The sequence below is a fragment of the Strix aluco genome, chromosome Z (genome assembly GCF_031877795.1).
Source record: "Strix aluco isolate bStrAlu1 chromosome Z, bStrAlu1.hap1, whole genome shotgun sequence".
NCBI lineage: Eukaryota > Metazoa > Chordata > Aves > Strigiformes > Strigidae > Strix > Strix aluco.
The window spans coordinates 51,370,581-51,390,652 of NC_133971.1; the positions used below are offsets into that span (position 1 = coordinate 51,370,581).

Here is a 20,072-nt window from a genome sequence, read left to right on the forward strand (position 1 = left end):
TGACCAGACATTTTTCTATAGTTTGTAGTTCCCAAAATATCATTTATACAACCAAAAAGATCATTATGGTACTCAGACAGGAAGAAGATACTGCTTTTGTCTCACCACTCCAAACAGCCAAGTTACTGTCCCACAGCACCCTATTAAGTACAAATTATTTAAAACCACATGGTGGTGGGAGACAGACATCTCAACCCTTTAGGACAGTTCCCCCTAAGTAGGGCAGGAAAAAGACCTTTTCCATCAACAGAAGGCATGTAATCAAATGGTCTGTAAATTATCTAAAGGCCTGTCCTTGACCTTGGAGAGCCTGTAGGAGTTCCCGAGGGCTGCTGTACTCCTCATCCTAAATACAATACCACAGAACAGAAACATTAGTGGGTTTAAGTCATATGTAAAGTCATGAGGCATCAAACACCTCCTGCATGCAAAGCACAGAAGGCAAAGAATATGTTTTTCACAAAATTACATAAAGGCTTGGCTATCTTATATCTTCCAGAATGTTTCCCATATCCAGAGTTAAACCCAAACTTTCTAGTAGGTCATTAGAAATTGATCCATAAGGTCTTCTGGATATAGCTATCTACCGAATGAAACATGCTTAAATTCATTCAAATGGCGAAGCAAGACTTCTCTATCACGTATAGATGTATACAATCCCCAAAATTAAAAACGCCAATTTAAACAGAGGATTGTAAAAGTCTGGTACTTAGCTTCAGTACAAAAATTATTATTTGCATGGTATATTTATTTAAGTTTGGTATCTCTGTGCAAAATGAGATATTCATAGTTACTGATATTTTGCTATGAACACTGTACATCAATGCATGTAAAAAAAAATTCATGTTGATGTGTGCTGGTGGCTAAGAAGGCTCAAAATACTTCTCTCAAAGACTGTATTTAAACCTTTCAATCTCAGGAAGGGATGTGTAAAAGAGGCTTGAGACCATTTATAGTCTTTGTGAACCATATTTTCAGAAGTGCAGCATCAAAAAACTTCATATTAAAATAAATCTGAATAATACACCTTAGTTACTCTGACAGGCCATACATAAAAACAATCATTTAAAAAAACCATATTTGTATTAAACAATGCTCTTATCAGGTTTGTCTATGTCTTATTTCAACCTCTGTCCCTCAGTTCGTTATAAAAAACCTACGCCAAATAATCTATGAGATTTTTTACAGAGAAAGGACATTTATGATCACATAAACTAGCATAGGGTTAAACTCTGCCTAAGCACAGAAAGTTAAATTCCACCTACCCATATTTCCCTTCTGTTTTAAATCACATACAGACAGTATCCTTTTTAGCTTTCTCTCTCCAAAGATATTCAGAGGCATTGCTCAATATTTTTAAATGGTACTGGCCAGACTTTCATCTCTATTGCTTATCTCAAACAACTGTGAAATAGCCTAACCCCCTGACAGCCTACAATGCCAAAGACCATTACAGCATTCAGCAACTGCTGGGACATACATAATTTCTTTTCATATGGGTCTCTCCATATACATGTATGTGCTTCAGGGACCCAAAGAAGGTGAGATGCTCCTAAAATGCCATTCTTTCTATCCATTAACTTTCTACATAGGTAACAATGTTAAGAATTGAAATCTAAGAACTACAAAGGACAAAAAAAAGGACATTTCAAGATATCAAGATTTCTTTCCCAATACTATGAAGAACCCCCTGAGAAAAGCATAATTATGCATCAAACTCAGAAATCATCACAAGCTTATAAATATATAACAAAATCAAAATAGTTAGATAATGAACTTATTATTAATAGAAAGGGCTGATTTTAAAAAATATTAATATCAAAACATTTTTTCACTTTCATTATTTAAAAGATATTTCACAAGAAAATCTCCTAATGTAATTTAGTTTGGACTCTTGCTGGAACAACCACAGCTGAACTTCCTCAGATCAGTAATCAACAGGGAGATTAAATGAATGTTTATGAACCTTTGAACAAAATCAGAGGTCCAAAAATAAAAGTCCACCACCCAGGGTTACTATATTCATTTGAGATACTCAGTAGATCCACCAGTAAGTGGCTGAATTAAACTGATTGAATCAAGAATTTCTACAAAGTCCACAACAGATATTTCTTCATTTTACCAAATTCTTAATTTAACAGCTATTTTGCTACACCAAAGTTTCAGATCCCACCCTCTCCAGCTGCTTAAAACACAATGAGAATAAGCTCCTTAAGTTACCACATGCAGAAGGCTTCCATCTAGCACCAGTAGTTCTCAAAAGCTCTTGTGTCTGGGGTTGACACCCAAAAATGTTCTCCAAGCAGATACTGAAGGAGCATGACTTAATAAAGCTCTGAATAGTGCTTAAGTGCAAGAAGAGTAACAGAGAAGGAACAGTTGAGACTCTCCTGCATAAACATGCAAAACAGGAAAATAGGACCAGTTCACTAAAACAGTGTTAATCTTGTTTTATACTATTTACTATTCTGTTACTTTAAAAGCAGGGAAGAAACAAAAAAAGTAAAAAGAATATGTACGTTATTACATAACAGGTGTATTTACTAGAGAATGCGCTGGGTGTCCCAGAGCAATACAAAATAGTGGCTTCATACAATTGACAGAGACAGAGTGAAAAAGATAGTTTTCAACCACAGCTTTTTTCCCCAAGAACCTAAGGACTGAGCAAGGTTATCTGGATGTAGCCAGCCCTTAGGAAACATTTCAGCACCTCACCTAACCTAACCACACCACAACTTGTTCAGAACTCAGTTTCCATCAGCCACTACACCCTACTTTTGCTGGCCTGCTCTGGCTCACTATCCCTGCTAAGACAGTGCAGCAGGACATGAGCTATGCCAGCTTTATTACATCTAAAAAGGAAAGTTGCAAAGAAATAGTGAATTAACTGTTTACGTTCCCTTCATGCTTTCACAAATATAACCAAATTACCACACTGTACAAATTACCATGCTAATAAAATAATCTCAAAACAACAAAAAAAATCTCTTTAAATAAAGTTCTGGTCTTTCAGGTCTGCTACAACTAATACACTGATCTTGGCAGTTCGGAGATGGAAACACTGATTTCAAAGTTAGGGGTGAATTTAGTTTTGCACTGAAGCAGCAGTTTCAAAACTTCATATATAAAGAACAAGCACATCTTCCCACAAAATAACAATGCTATTTTACAGAACTAATTGTTAGAATGCATTTTTTAAGAAACCTAGTGGTCTATATTATTCCTCATTTCGAGTACCTCAGAAATAAAGTAACTGATTCTGCAATCTTCTTGCAGAAGCCAAACTCACTAGGGAGAACTACCTACATTTCACTATTTTTATTAATTTTAAATTATTATTTTACAATTCTTCATTTAGGATTTGTTTTTCTCCATTCAGTACTAAAAATAATTTGTTCCACAGATCACTGCATGAAGAAATGCCATCTCCCAAAACGGCTGCCATCTGCCACTGTTCCCAATGCAATAGAAGCCTCACTCTCTTCAGGGATGATCAGCTTCATTACTCCTAGGAAAACTGGAACCAATTAAAAAAAGGATGTATTTTCTCAATAAATAGGCAATATTTTCACAAGTGAATAAGGGAAACAGATGCTAGAGGAAGAAACACCAAATCTGAGGTTAGATAAAATGAGCTAAGTCATTCATTCTGCCAAAGGAGCACACCAGTGACTCTAAACTTAGGAACTTGTTTTTCAGGAATGACTGGTACCAACACATCCTATACACAAGAATGTGTCTTCTCAGTTCCTCTTTTAGTGTTTACTTATGACATAAATACTTCAGGTATTTGGAAAAGTTTGTGTGTTTGTTTTTAAACTGGGTAAATTTTTATTTAACTGATAATGGGTCAATACATATCAGCACCACAGGAATTAAAGTCCCTGCAGTGTTTTTAGTGTCTCAGAAACACAAATTGGGAACTTTATTTAAGGATATGTTTAAAAGAACTCCAAATACAGAAATACAAAAACTAAGTATTTAAGCGTTGTCCTAAAGCATGTCCACTTAAATAAGGGAAACTAAGAATTGGGTAGCAGGAGATGCAGAGTGGAGTTAGATGTACTTGTGTATTTAAAAATCCTAATAAACATAGTCACGCACTAATCCTAAGTGTATAGAGGCATTCCTGCAAGAAGTGCCCCTGTAATTTACCCTGGCAAGTAAATCTGTCAGGGTACAGGAATAAAGCAGCTATTTAGTTAGTACCTGTTACTCCTGAAGGCCTAAAGTGAGCTTCTGGCTAAACCATGTAGCAGATGAAGTCTTCAAACTGCTTCAAAGATTACGTTACAATATCTTTAAGAAGGGAGACTTTCAACATCAGGTTAAATAAACATAGACACGAGTTTCTTTACAGGCATTTACCTGTATTTCTTCATGGGTAAAATACTGTTTTACTTGATCACTAATAATTATGACTGCAGCTGCTTCCTTAGAAAAAACAAAAAAACTCCACCAAAGGAACAACTCCCAGCATATTGTCAAACACCTCTTAGGATACACAGTTCTTGTTGCTGCCCCATTAATTATTTGAATGTTACAGCTTCATTAAATCTGTCTAGTTTACAGCAGCTCTCTCAGGTAAAAGATGCTCTGTCCTCAAAGCTCTTTTTTTTTTTTTAAGAAGTCTGCAAACCAAATACATGAAACAAGTTTGCACTGAGTGCTGTCAACCCCCTTACCTTGCACAGTTTAAACATAAAATTGCTATTCAAAATGTTTTACGAAGTTTTATTTTCACATCTATTATGCTCAACGGGATAGTCCATGGCAGCAAAAGGTCTGATGTCCAGCAGTTAACACAGGATGATACTGGCTACAACATACATACAAAAGTCACAAGTGAAATGCAAGAATTATTGATTTTGGATGAGCTGACATCTCTGATCACAGGCTGGATACAAAAAAACCTGTTCATATTTTTTATTTTCCTTCCATGTGCCAAATGGCAGAGGAAAAGAATGGTCTGCCAGCTTACAGCCACACCACTAAATTTCTCATCTCACTCTGCTGTACCCCATTCTGTTGCTGGTGGACAAATGTCTATTCATATATGGCTGCACATAAAGATGGAGAACCAAACATTTTCCTATCTGACAACCAAATCTGGAAAGCGGACTGGCCATGGGTAGACTTCTATCAATTTTTTTTTTTTTTTTTTTTTTTCACATTTTGCCATTAAACTATCTTAAAACTGTATGGAAGCTGAACTGGGAATACATCAGGCCCAGCACTGGTCTACCCTACTGCATAAAGATTTAGTCATTCTAAACTATCATACTGCAGAAATCACAACAGAATGCAAGTTATTGGCTTTTACCATGAAGCCCAAACCTGAATGAGAACAAAAGGAGAGGGTGGGCTTAGTGTGAAGCCACTTTACCCATGACACCATTCAGATGAGATTATGTTTAGTAGTAGTTGTCACTGGGTACCTTTTCAGCTATACCGGAATTTGAATGGATGAGAATCTCTCCTGTATCAGCCTATTCCTTATGCAGAGCCCAAGAACAACTCTTGGGCAGTATCCGACATAGGAATCTACAGTCAAAGGAATCCACTACAAGCCGGGTGTAGTAGCTGCACAGTCAAAACTGAATTTTACAGCTACTGCAGAGAGCAGCTCCATGGGCAAAGCAAAAGCGGATAAAGAGTATCCTTAGCTTATTCATAAATTAATGTCTGTTCAAGAGATTACAAGTCTTCTTGAAAAGATATTTCAATAATGACAAAGGTGTTAAGGATCTAACCCTTAGCATATAATGAGGATGCTGTAAATTGAAAGGCTCTAAAGAAGCCCACTAATTCAGATATTCACAAATACAGATTTTCTTCTGAAGTCAAAATACACCTCAAATGTGCATGACTGGTGTAAAAATGGTAACTGATGTTGTATCAGAAATGCAGTGAGACTACTTTGATGAAAACTTCATTACACCTAGGTGCTAACAGTGAATGCTCAGTGATCATTATTGCTAGTCATATTTATTATTTGTTTCAGGTAGGACACAATTTATTGTGTGCTGTCTAGCCACAACTGAACATTCAGTCTTTCTCCAGTTTCCCAGACTAAAATCAGAGCTCTATGCATGTGAATTTTATGGATGCAATGGTACAGACTGAATTAAAGCTACTATGCGGTTTTTATTTTTAGTTAAAGACATGCCTCATTCCCTGGCTGCAACAGATCTTATTCTTAAAAGCATAACAACCATCACAAAATAAGAAATGTCATTCACCACCTGGGATGAATCTTTGTTTTGAAAAGAGACTGAAGATAAAGCATTGCTTCATAATGAGTTATTCTAGTGAAAGACACTACTGTCAGAGGTCAGGGGTAGGGCAGGTGTGAATGTCTGCATACACCTGCAGTTATGCTCTATACACCGGTCATAATGCTACAGAAGTGGCAGTGCTGTGAAAGCTGGAATAAACAATTGTAATAGGAATAAAACACTTCATAAAGATTCCCAACAGTATCTCATTAGGACATACTGTGGAACACTACATTCATTTTACACTGCAGTATTTGGGACATCCACTAAAGCACATGGATAATTCTTGAAAATTAGAGGCATAGCTGGATGGCAACAACGTCTTATTTACATGACAAATGACTGATCTAAGCATACAACTACATGATAGGCAAGTCTGAGCTTCAAATGTAGTTGCAGAAGATTCCCCATACTACTTCCACAGCTCTACAACTCTTGGTCTCAGCACTCGCTTTTGTAAAAACATCATTTAAGTGACAGAAAAAAACGTGAGGATTCATCCAGGTAATTCCCTTTGACAATGAAAACTACAATATAAATGCTTGTTATACATGCATTTCCTTCTTTACAGGCTATCTTACAGCTACCCATCAAACCACTGAGCTGATGTATAACTGTTTATGGAAGACAGCTACACTCTAAAATACTACAAGCAACAATACTTACTGCAGACAGGTAAGAAAGCTCAGGAAGCTCTTTACCCACAGGTGACAATAAAATATATGGATATGAGCCCATACATATTTATTTCTCAATTATTTTTTATTTCAAATACACTCTTTTACAAGCAAAAACTCTTCCTTTGCCTCTGGTATCTTTTTCTGAATATCCACATTCAGCAGCAATCTAAGTCCCTTCCCACAAGCCCATCCTTACCAGCAGCAGTGGTTTTGCAAGACAAATTATACTCAGAGTTACACCTGTACAGCCTTTTAACTCTCTATGTATGACCCTCGTGGCTCCTGCAATCTTCAGTAACTTTGTGATATGTATTCAATAAACAATTCTCTTCATCAGTCACATAACAGAACCCAGCTCTCCCCTACTCATCAACAGAGCTCTAAAGTATTAATATGCATAAAAGTTTAGAAGGTGCCACTTGGACAGAGCAGCTTTTCTTTTAATAAATCTCTTTCTTTACAGAAAAAACCCAGAGCAGATTACTCTTAAAAAGACTAGGAGTAGCAATTTTTAAAAAAAAGATATTTAAGGCCTACCCTTTGGTTTTACTTTATATGGAATTCACAGGGGTACTTCCATCTGTCATGAAAAGGTTTTGTATTTTCTTAAAGGGAATTTAATTCTGAAAGGTCCATCAGTCTCCACCAAAATGAACGAGATAAGGAAGCACCTTAGAAGATGCACACATCCCTCTTCACTCCTCAATGTCAATAAAAAATTATGTTTATTAAGGACTGGTCCTTAATGATGAAAGTGCAGATGAAGGAGCACAATTGCATGGACTGTTCAAGAGGGAAAAGCCACATGAATCACTAAGTTACAAATGTCTGAATCCCAGCAACTACATTAAAACAGTATTATATAATATATTTATGTATGATATTAACTGAACATTTTTGGTTGCAAAGGCCTGGGTTCAGATACACCTGTTTAAAGTATAAAATGTTCATGTGTTACCACTCCCTCTACACAAGAATTCTTTCTAAGCTGTAAAACCTGTTCTCATGACAATCTCTTCTGATCTTCTGACAGCCGTAAGAAGAAATTACTTAATGTAGCTTTCATTAAAATAATGGGGCAAAGTCAATTTACACAACTTCATTAAAAATACACTGTGATATGTAGGTATTTCACATATCACATTTTTTTGAATGGAAGTTTTTCCATTCACATTTTTCAATGTAATATAGCTTATATTATTTAAAAACCTCAAAACATTAGAAAAGTGACATTAAATTACTTTGTTGTGGTGGTTGTTGTTGTCATGATGAGTAACTTATCTCTTTTCCACAGAACAGAGCTGTGGAAACTTCCTCACAAAATTACTTGGTTTTATGCATACTTTACAGTTTATTTTCAGGCTCAGAGCAGTAATTCAGCTTTTGTCATCAAGGGTGAAAACAGCTGATTGAAGCTGCAGAGAAGCTTCCACACAGCTTTTTAATTCTCCCAAGTCCTAAGCAGCAGCCATTCCTGCTCTGATCTTTGTTCAACCAGACCACAAATATTTCTCAAACCAAATTCAAAGCCCAGAAGACTACATTTAGTAGACCACATACAAGCCAGAACCAGAATCACAAGAGCGTTAATCTATAGCTGACAGTCTTGGCACACTTTCACTTAAACTCAGGCAAACCAGAGCGTCAGTCAAGTACCTGACAGAATTCTCTGATCTAAGTCCCCACAGCTGAAGGATCTGACATGTACAATACTTCCACATTAAGATGTGCATGCAGAATGCCTCTAGGATCACAGACAACAGTATCTCTGTTGATTTCAGCTACGCTACACAATTTATACAAATCCAGAATCTAATCTCTGGTTACAAATGTTCTCCTCCAACAGGGGCAGTAACATACCTTCTCACACTTCATTATGCACTACTATGTCTTGATGAACTTCTAACAGCCTCATTAAAAAATGCTCAGAACAATGGTGCATATCACAGAATCACAGAATCATTCAGGTTGGAAAAGACCCTTGGGATCATTGAGTCCAACCATCAGTCCTACTCTACAAAGTTCTCCCCTACACCATATCCCCCAACATCTCATCCAAATGACCCTTAAACACATCCAGGGATGGTGACTCCACCACCTCCCTGGGCAGCCTATTCCACATGGTCTGCTAATGTGAATAGATAATCCTAGATATGGCCAGGCCAACCATTCATACAACCTCCTCCTACATTCTAATTGAGCCTATTAGAAATAGAGGCATCTTCTATGCATAACGTTAATGCAAAGGGCCTCATATCCTTTTGGATGCTGTCTGTTAAAGGATTTTCTAGCCTGCCTTCCATGCTGTATGCATTACAGTGCTGCATTACAGACACTGGGCACCTGTAACTTTTCCTAGGTCAATAGGTTCTGCAGATATAATCTATTATAAACGTACTGAATGGAACTAAGACTTTCACAAAAATACTCTGAAGTGTTGACAGATACAGTGTTAATTTAACAGATACGGTATCCTTGGATTCATACATGATTTTCTGCTGTTCAACATGCATATGGAATGTTCTGTTTAATACACATATGGAATGTGTATTAAACTTCATTGGTGGAAGGGAATTTTTGAGTCTGTACATGAAGTTACTGTATCCTGGATCAAAACTGCTACACAGTGAGTTTTGTTGTTGCCTGATCCAAGGCCTATTAAAATAAATAGAAAAAAAATCACTAATTCTCAACAGGCTTCAGATCAGAATAAAACTATCACTCAAAGTTTATTTCTTGATTTTCACCTGTTATTCAACAGACTTGCTCTCTGTGCTCTTCATCTAATTTGTTTCTGCAGATGTTTTATAGTCTACACGTGCAATCTCTGATGTTTCAATATACCTAAGCAAAGGCAAGTTAGACTCAGCACAGAGTCAACAGATTGCCAAGACAGCTAGTAAGATGCACAGGTACCACTTCAGTGAATGCAATCAATACAGATAAAAACAAGTAAGTAATTTGGCCTGCAGAATACCCTTTTGGTCTTACAACAGGAAACTGCAAGGAGTTTAACTTAGCATTTGTTCATGAGTGCAAAATGTTTACTGCAGCACATTCCACTGATGCCAATAAGATAACAAAACTCCTGTAAACAGTGTTTAACACTATAATTCATTATGGAATTTATTTGCACAATAAGCAGGTCAAGATACGCATTTGTTACCACTCTTTGCTGTTTCCTGATGCTGCCTGTTCCACTTCTTAGTTTTCAGGAACAGGGAAAAGAAGAAAAGATTATTGATTCTTCAGCAAGATATTTGGGCTCTCACTGTGATAACCTTCCATAAAGTTAACGAAGACTGAAAGTGTTTCACTCCAAATCTATCAGTAGCACATTATTTTCCCACCACTTCAGAACCATCTAGGGACTAAAGGTGCTTCCTCCCTGTAGCCCTAGGAGGCTCTGCTGTGAAAGCAATGGTTAATCTTAGCCTTGGAGTTTGCAAGACTTTCCACAGGAATTCTACCTAAGTATGAGCTAGCAATAAATTTTAGAAGTTGTCAGAAATCTCAACTGACATACCAAAAGTAATATTAAGATTTCTTTTCACTTCCACCAAATACCAACAAGTTTCACGTTTCTGCATGAGTGAAAGCATCTGTATCAGGGAGAAGGAAAAGAGGTCCAGGAGAGCACAGGTTAGTGTTACTCAGGTTACTGTTATTCAGGACAGGAAATAGAAGGGCAATGTTCATTTACAGAAGGGATACACTAAGCCGTCCAGCATTAAAAGAAAAGTGTTGCAGTGGGTGAATTTCTCCAGTGACAACCATCTCTCAAGAAATACCTAGCTGTAGTAGAATGTCTAACAAAAGATATTAAAGACCTCCTACTGGCAACCTCAGCGAATTTTGATTTTAATCCTTTTCTCCAGGTAATACAAGAAACTGCCAGTAGAACTTCAGGTGTGCATACTTAAATAGCATTTCTATCTCCAGCAGTACTATAGACAGACAGAGAGGTCTATTTTTCAATAAAAGTACAACTGCAGCTTTACCATGTGAACTGCTACCCAAAAATTTCTTAAAGTCCACTCATTTATTGATCTAAAGCAAATTCTGCTATAGTAATGTGGAATGGAAAAAAAGTTGTCTAGGAATTACAATTTTAACCACATTCCATGCTGCTGTTTTAATCATGTAAAATAGTATTAAGTAACAAACTGTTTATGCATTAAGTGAATAATCTATGCATCAAAAATTATTATGATTTGGAACATGCTATCTTCCTAGTTCTTCTCTCCTGCACCTCTTCAACTGGAGTGACAGTCACAGAAATACCTGTTCTAGGCTGGGATAACAATGAATTACATTTTTCCCACTGATCTTCCAAACACAGGGCACTTGCTCTGAAGAACAGAATCAACAACCACACAAGCTTGGAGAGACAGCAATGCATATTTCATTATCTCCCAAGTGTGATGTTTTTAAGAGCGTTATAGGCATGACAACAATGGACCAAAAAGCAAACACACAGATTTGGGGTTGTCACCATTCTCAACTCCAACATCGTTACTGATGTTCTTTAGGGTGCTTTCTAGAAGGGTGAGGGATGAGAAGGAAACTTGCTTGTAATTTTTATCCTCTTTACTAGAAATGATAATGTATGCTATGAATTATCATTTAAACCCAGCTGATTTCACCCAACTTTTATTACAATCTTAACTCTAACGCACATGTATTAAATTCAGTAACAGCTCACAGTTTATTCTTACAGTTATACAGAACAACCAATACACTGAGATCACTGAAAACCTATTTGATGAAAATATTTTAACATTTCCAGTATCTCACAAGAGTATGCAGCATCCATACAGTTACCCTTGTCTAAACGCTGCAGCTACACCCTTCCGGAGACTTTGGTCTGTCAGAGGCAGGGCTCCGGGCAAGCTCAGGGAATTCAGAAACAAAGCCGTGTTGCTAACTGCTTCCGAATGCGAGGCTGAACACATGCCCGGAGGGATGCCTGTGCTGCCGGGCCGCGGGGCGCGCGGGCGCGGGCGGGCGCTCCCAGCGCTGCGGCGCCGCCGCCCGAGCCCCGCCGGCGTGCGGAGCTGTCTGCGGTGCTGAAAGGCGGCGGCGGGAAACGCCCCCCCACCCCACCCCTGGGAGACTGAAGGTGCGCCAGCTCTTGCACCACACATCAACCACGGCCTAGCTGGGGGAAAAGGCCAAAAAGAAAACTCATTTGTCTCACGTCGACATGTCGCTCCTGGCTCTCGGGAAGAATCCCTGCAAGTCTTTATAAACTTCCCTTCCAACTCCCTTAAAATGTTCAGCAGGCCTGGGACCAGCAAACTCTGGAGTTTGGTTTAACTGACTGGCTGTTTTTGAAACAAAACATAGGGGAAAGGTCATTTTAATGGAAAGACTAGTCACCTGCTATGCTGCTAGGCACTGCCCCATAGACTTGCTTGCAGCTTGGCTGTTCAGACTTCCTACCAATACATCAAAGTCACAGACTACTGAAAAGAATGGAAAAAGTTGATTTCCATTTCCCGGCATTCTAGGTCAGCAGGAGTTTCTAAATATTAAATCTACAATCAGTAATAATTAGTAAACTGTCAGCTTTTTATTTCCCAATGTGTTTTGTCTCATGCTTTGTAGAAAACCTACTTAAGTTTAAGTTGGTTTGCTTCCACCATAGTATGAAAGATGCCACACTGCAAGCTGAATACATTGACCTTCTTCTGTTCTATAGAACAATTTTTCTTCTCTCAGCGAATTCCTGCTTATTTACACTATACCCACTGGTAAAGTCTAAGTATGCTTCAGACAAGACAGGAATGTTCAAACTTGAATACAGTTGACAAATAGCTGGTGCAAAGAGTCCTCCAGGACACAACCAACCATCTGTGGGCATGGTTCTACAGACGTGATTCATTCTACTGCACACATCAAGATATTTGCTTGAATTAAAGGCACATGTGCCTTCAGAAAACAGTCAGCTGTAAAGATTATTTTAAAATTATTACATTTTTGCCATGTTTTCCTTTGCCTGGAAAAGCTTCTGTATGTTCCTAAGCCAAAGTATTTTAAAGGTACTTCATGCTTTCAGATGTCAAGTGTAACATAAATTTATGACCACAGACGGATGTAATATTTGCTCTACAGGTTTTTCATCTTACTTTTAAAAAGTGAAGTGTGTGTACAAAACCCGACTATGGCTAGGTTAAAAAGCTATCAGATATGTAATAGCTAAGGGTGGTACCATGCCCTTTCCTTGAAAAAGAGAACTTCCTTTTCATTTTCAACATGAATGACAGAGCCCCTTGAAGCTGCAGCTCACTCCAGGCCCTGCCACAACTACTGCAGTTTTTGGTGTCTCTCAGACTAAAACAGGGTATTGCTGTTTTATAATCAGGTATACTTGTGTTCTGTACTGTCAGGCAGCACTGAAAACTGCATTAACCTTGATTATCAATAAAAAACAAAACCAGAATTATAACTTTAGCTTTTTTAAAACAGTTTTTTTTCTAATCTGTAACACACTCGTAAGGGAATGAAAATTTGTAACTATCTACCTGAAAAAAAACCCCCAACCAAATCTTGGAGTGACTATTTAGTATGAGTTGATGCACACAGGGACCTACAACTCTTTGGTTATCTCGCATAAAATTTTCCATTTAAAGTTTCTGGAAAATGCATAGAGTAATTCAAATGTTTACAGAGGTTTTTTTCAGCTTTGCTCTTCATGCCTCAGGCACCACTTGTGGGAAGATACCCCAGAGAAGAAGGCTCCCACATTGTAGCAGTGCCACTTAACTATTTTTGTGCAGATGAAGAAACCTTTTCATCAGTACTCCAGTAGTTTATAGAGATGCTCTTTCACCAGAACACTTGTTTATTGAGTACAATATCATTAAACAGCTTTCAATATCTTTGATATTAACGCAGAAAAACTGGGTTCTGAGCCAGGAATAGAAGTTTTACATGTGCAAGAACTGCACAACAGGATCCAATTTGGCAAAGAGTCTTCAGTAACATAATACTTCTCTTACATTACCCTAAGTGGGAGACTATGGTACCATTTCACATTGAAACTACAGCATTCATTTGCACAGAAGCATGGTACTATACAATTCTTAATTTTTTTAATTTTTACTGATTGGTACAAGTGGAAAAGTCTTCTTTGCCCTTGACAGGTGTCATTTCAGCTTGTAGCTCAAGGTACCTCTAACTAATCTGAAAAAGCAAATGCATCCATGTATCTATGAGTAAGGTATTTTTCCCTTCAAAACTTTGAAATCTATCTGTTTTATGTTTCAGCTGAGCTGAAATGCCAAATTTTAATTTCTTGGTCAAAAAAATTACAACTGAAATTAGAACTAAGTCCCTCAGACAGAACCCGTGACAGTATTTGTGAGACTTACTCTACAGCTTTGATCATTACGTTCCTCCTACCTTTGCCCTACCTTTCTTCACAGTTTTCCTCTGCCACATTCCCAGGGGCTGCGCAGCATTAAATAAAACAAGTCAAACATAAGCCTTCCCCCTTCTCTTAAACGTTCTGCTAGAGTATGGCCGTATCTGAGACAGTGCAGTGAAGATTACATACCTCACACAGTGAAGACAGTTAACCTTGCTGTCAAGAGAAAATGCACAGCATGAAATTTAGTCATTGGGAAATATAAGACTGCTGCTGTACATCTGCTACAGAAGATGGCAAGCATGTCACCGAGAAAGCGTGTTACAACCTCTGGGCTAAGCAATTGGATAGCATAACCGCAGGCAACAGTCCCTAGCAGGCAGAGCTTCCTGGCACGTATACGCCGGCCGTGCTTCTCTCCAGGGCTGAGGTCCATTCACCAACTTCGGCAGGTGCGCAGAGACCACTTTTGCTTTCTGAACTGGCGGGAAGCGCCAAGGACTTACCACCGCCGCACCCTCAGACAACCTGCCTCGCACCCCCAGTTATGTCAGCAGTGCTCACTGACCCACAGAAGGAGACGTTACCTGGATTTCCCTTGCATGGTACACGACGATGAGCCCAAGCAGGATAATCGTGGAGAGGCTAATAAGGCATTTCAAAGCGAGGGAATAGAGCGACTCCTGCAAGAGAAAGACACCACCGTCCCTGAGACTCAAGCGCAGGGGCCGGGGCCGCCCCACCGCCGCCCCCGGGCCGGAGGAGGGTCGCGGGGCCTCAGGCTGCCGCGGGCAGAGCGGGGGCCGGGTGCACCCCGCTGCAGGCCTGGGCGGGCGCGCTTCGGGACGGGGCCGAGACGGGGGACGAGCAGCCCCCGCGCTGGGCAATCTGAGGGGCCGGGGCCGCCCCTCCGCGGGGCCGCGGGGCGGTCGACCCGGCTGCCGGGCCGGGCCAGGAGTGAGGCGGCGGGTACCTTGGTGTAGGCGCCCCAGGAGAGCTCGGTCTCGATGACCATGACGACGATGCCGAACATGCCGAAGATGAGCGCGTAGTCGCTGAGGCGCTTGCGCTTCTCGAAGAGCGCCCGGCGGTGCCCCAGCTTGTAGCCGATGTTCTGATTTTTCTTCTTGCTGGGCTTGCCCCCGCCGTTGTTGGCGCCGCCCGGGCCGGGGCCGGGGCCGGGGCCGGGGCCGGGGCCGGCGGTGCCGTAGAGCGCCAGGTTGTTGGAGTTGTTGTGCTCGGGCTTGGAGACCACGATCTCTGGGGCGGCTGGGGTGCCGGCGGCGGCGGTGGGGCTGGCGAGCGGCGGCTGGAGAGGCTGCGACTCGGAGTCCAGCTCGTGCAGGTTCCTGCGGGACGAGCTCAGGTTGCTGAGCGGCCGCATGACGCCGCCGTTGTACCTGCAGCTGCTCATGGCTATTTCGGTGAAGGGGTTGCTCTCCCGGCGCTGCTGCTGCTGGTGATGGTGGTGGTGGTGGTGGGTGCTGCCGCTGCTGATACTGCTGCTGGGGCTGGCTGCCTGCTGCTGCTGCAGGCTATGGCACTGGTGGTACTGGGGGTACTGGTGAGGCTGCCTGGACGCGCCGGCATGACTGGAAGGGGTGAGTTCGCTGACGTTCAGCTGGCTGCCCTGCCGGGAGGAGGCGGCGGAGGAAAGCGGCGAGGAGTGAGTCCGGAAGGCGCCCGAGAGGGGAGAGGAAGCGCGGAGCAGCAGGGGCAGGTTATCCCCCGCGGCTGCCGCAGCAGCCCCGTAGTAGGCGCAGTTGTTGCACTGGAGGCATGGGCTCTGCTGCTGCTGCTGCTGCTGCTGGAGGAGGCTCTGCTTTTCCTGTCCGTGCTGCGGCTGACAGTGCGGCGGCGGGCGTTGTTGCTGCTGCTGCTGCTGCTCGGGGCCGAAGCCCGCCGGGAACTGCCGCGGCGCGTCCATGCCGGCGCCGTTAAAGCCGCAGGAGGACCGGGCGGTGGTGCACCCTGCGCAATGCGTTATGGTCGGCAGGGGAGAGTCCTGCTGCCGCCACGAAGGGCCCATCCCGGCTCCCGTAGAATCCAGCCGCCGCGTGCGATTGGTCGGGCGGACCAAAACAATGGGCATCACGTCACCTGCGGGGGGTGGACCGGCCGCGGCGTGAGGCGGCGGGGGCCCGGCGGGGGCCTCGCGGGGTCCCGCCACCGCCCCGCCCCGCGCGGGGATCCCGCCTCCCGCCCGCGCCGCCCCCGCAGGTAAGGGCCGCCTTCGCCCCCCGTCCCCATGCTCGCCCTGCCCTCTGCGGGGAGCCCCGCGCCGCGGAAGCCCGGGGGTTCCCGGGGGCGGGGAGCGCGCTCGCTCTGGGGATCGCCCCCGCCAGGAAGGGGCCTCCGCGGCCGGGCTCCCCGGCTCCCCGCCGCCGCTCACATCTGCGCCGTCTCCGGAACATGGGCGCCGCGCTCCGGAGCTGTCCAGCGGTGCCTCCCGCCCGGTGCCGGTGCCGCCGCCGCCGCCCTGCAAAACACAGAGCGTCGCGCTCGCTTCCCTCCGCCGTCCCGGCGAGCCCGCGCCTCCCGCCGGCCGCGCCGCGGCCTCGGGCTGTGCCCGCCGCGGGCCGCCGGAGGGAGCTGGGAGAGGCCGCGGCCCCCGTTGGCCGCCTGGGGCCGGGTTGCGCGGAGCCCTCCCCGGCACATCTCGGGCGTGTCATAAAGGTGGGGAGGGGTGGGGCGACACGACTTCTGTCGACTGCTCCCTCCGTCAGCCAGGGAAGGGAGAGCCGGCCGCCGGGGTGCGAGGCCACCACCCGGGACACCGCAGGGGGCAGTTCAGGGGCTGAAGACCTGCTCCGCGGGTCGGCAGGAGCTTTACCGTGCAACGGGATCGGTGTCACCGAGTAGCTCCGTTCCCCTCCGTCTCCAGCTTCCTGGCGTGCAGCGCCAGTTCAGTCCTTATACTGGTCGCCCTCTACCATGTTGCGGTTTCCCCTTCCTTTCCCTCCCAAACTCTCACTGAATAATCCAGTCCCGCACTTCCCTTTGGCAGACTAATGCCTGCATCAAGTAAAGTCTCTTTTCTGCATTTATTTTAAGGGAAGATTCTTTAAGAGAAGAATCGTGAAAACGGTAAGTAATTTACCTTGTTACTGTTGTGCCATTCTTGTCACCTAGGTGAGATTATAAGAGGGGTTTATTTTGGCTTTTTTTTCCCCAGTCAGGCAGCACTGTCTTTGTGGCTTGAAAAATCAATTGCAAAATTTGATAGCATGGAAGGTTTCCTTACATCTTTAAGTTCTCACTAACGTTAAAGACAATATTCACCAAGCCTTTCTAGGATAAAAGCCTGTCCTTATAATTTCTGTGTCTCACACAACATTCAATTTCCTGTGGAACTCTACTCCCTTGAGTGGCTTGCATTTTAGAAATAGGAGTGAGGCACTGTCATTAACAAAGTTTTAAAATATGCTCTGCAATAAAATTTCAATGACTTCATTCCTAATCAAGGTTAGGCAAAAGCACATGCTGCAAGCACACATTGAAGCAAGCACATACTGCACACACACACAGTCAAACAACCCTCACTAATGTAGTAAAATCATGGTTGTACAATATAGACAGATTATTTTGAGAGTGACCAAAAATTAAAAATCTCTGCATATGTTTACATAGCACCCATAAATAGGAGTATATGTGATAAACAGCATGATAATGCCTTGTGGTCATTCACAATTTGTTTAACAACGAAGTTTTGAATAAAAATCCACACACACATACTTGCATGAATGATAAAGCACTTTCCAAATACATCACTCTCGTATTTTAAAATTACGGTAAACTGTATTTGTATGCTCTCCATTGTACTCAGTTCCCCTGAGCACCAAGAAAAAAGTCCTATTTATTTTTAAGAATGAACAGGCTGTTTAACACAGCTTCAGATCTTCCATTGTTTGTTTGAAAAAACACAGTGCTATAATAACATCTCACTGCTCCTATTTTGCCTGTGTTTTCAAACCCCCATGAGTTGCATGGATCTTAGAAAATTAAAATCTTAGGGAATCTGAGCTTTTATCACTCTGTAAATAAGTCCTGCACAAGCATGCTGTCAAAATATAGGTTTTGTGAACTAGTTAAAAATTTAGATAGGTCGAGCTTATCATCTCTCGTCTTCTGTTCACACCATGCCCTTAATGTTTTCTTAAAGATACTTTCTCCTTAACAGAAAAAGTCCTCAAACCCTAGTTTATCATGAAAGGCTTTTTAAGAAATTTGTAAATCCTCATGTTTTATTTAGAAGTCACCAAGGCTCTGTCCTGTAATTTCATCTACTCTGGTCATGCAAGGTTTTATTAGAATTGTGAAGAAAAACTGATCTTTTTTTAAAGTCTTGGTAGACTAAAATATATTATAGCTGTGTTCTATATGGGGAAATGATTGCATTTATTTTTCTGTAAAAGTTACAAGTCCCCATTTCAATACCTCTAACTGCTGCTATCCTGTTTATTTGTAGTAACTGCTGTTACTGGCTTTTAGATATTTCATCTACTTGCTTGTTTCATTATGCAAATAAACAAATGAATATTCCCATGTTTAACACAAGAGGTCATACTAATCACACAGCATGTTATAAAACTAATCAGCTAGGGGTTTATTTCAGTTCTATTGTGGTACCTAGGATATTTCATCACAGTTTCAAGGTCTAAAATGAGAATGGTTGAGAGTTTGCATTTTCAAAGCTGAAGAGGTGTGACACTGTGACACTGATTAATGAGCCAGAATAGAAAGATGCTATTTAATCTAACATTTTCCCTTGTAAAATAATTTTAAAGTTCACTTTTTAAAATGAGTGCATTTGTTTTCAGAAATAAAATATATTCTTCACTGAACTGAATTGTTATTTTTTTTCTATCACAAATAAATTAGCATGGGCAGCTCAGTACTGCTAAATCATATGAAACTGGTAACAGTAAATCCCTGTGAAACAAACGTTATCTGTTTGGGATTGGGGACCTTGGTTTTTTCCTACCTTTTTATTATATACTGAATGGAACTGCACTTACTGTTTTATCATGGGTCCTGCTGCCACTTTGCCAAAGAGGCTGTTTTTACACATATATGTATGTGTGTGTACATGCATGTGTGTGCACATCTTTGTGTAAAGAGAGAGACAATTCCTGCAGATCTCATTTGATAATGATGATTATTGAAGATGTTTGGGAAACAAATTTTTGGGAAACAGATTTTTTTTTTTCTAAACCCACTAATTGCAAGAACAAGATAAATACTCTTCACCAAAACTACCAATAGCAGGACAGGAAGCTCAACAGACACAGGAAAAATTAGATTTCTGAGAGAAAAAAGCACTATGAAATATTTGAAGTGACAGCTAATGGCTAGTAATTTCAAATGCTCACATAACAACATGCAGTGAAGATGCAACACCTACAGGCTACAATAAAAGGTATTAGAAAGCTATTTTTGCTTTTATCCTATTGCCTCTCCTCATGCCAGACTTCTTTTAAAATCACTGAGAACTTTGCATTCATAAAAATGTAAAAAAATATAGAAAGCTAGTAACAGAAAGGAAAGAAAAGGAATGAAACAAACATAACAAAAACTTAGGGAATTCCATTCTGTAACAGTAGTTTGAACTCAAAAGTATATTCTGCACAAGACCTAGGAGTTTCTAGAAAGCACTAAAGGGAGCAGCCTTATCCTGTTCAAAAAAGCAAGCAGGTACACAGCTCAGTATATGCACAGGATGATGCCATTCAGTGAAAGCAG

The 20,072-nt window shown here is 41.7% G+C and overlaps 1 protein-coding gene and 1 long non-coding RNA gene across 2 annotated transcripts in view; one reads left to right on the top strand and one right to left on the bottom strand.

Moving 5' to 3' along the window:
* The window catches only part of KCNN2 (potassium calcium-activated channel subfamily N member 2), a 73,048-nt gene extending 56,289 nt beyond the window's left edge, over positions 1-16,759 (bottom strand). Inside the window, exons 1-3 of the mRNA XM_074813465.1 lie at positions 16,723-16,759; positions 15,304-16,430; positions 14,918-15,013 (exon numbers count right to left, since the gene is read on the bottom strand). Coding sequence (XP_074669566.1) covers positions 14,918-15,013; positions 15,304-16,430; positions 16,723-16,744 — 1,245 coding nt within the window. The 5' untranslated portion in view covers positions 16,745-16,759. The remainder of the gene's footprint in view (positions 1-14,917; positions 15,014-15,303; positions 16,431-16,722) is intronic.
* The window catches only part of LOC141918682 (uncharacterized), a 39,701-nt gene continuing 36,079 nt past the window's right edge, over positions 16,451-20,072 (top strand). Inside the window, exons 1-2 of the long non-coding RNA XR_012621766.1 lie at positions 16,451-16,550; positions 17,385-17,417. This is a non-coding gene — a long non-coding RNA (uncharacterized LOC141918682). The remainder of the gene's footprint in view (positions 16,551-17,384; positions 17,418-20,072) is intronic.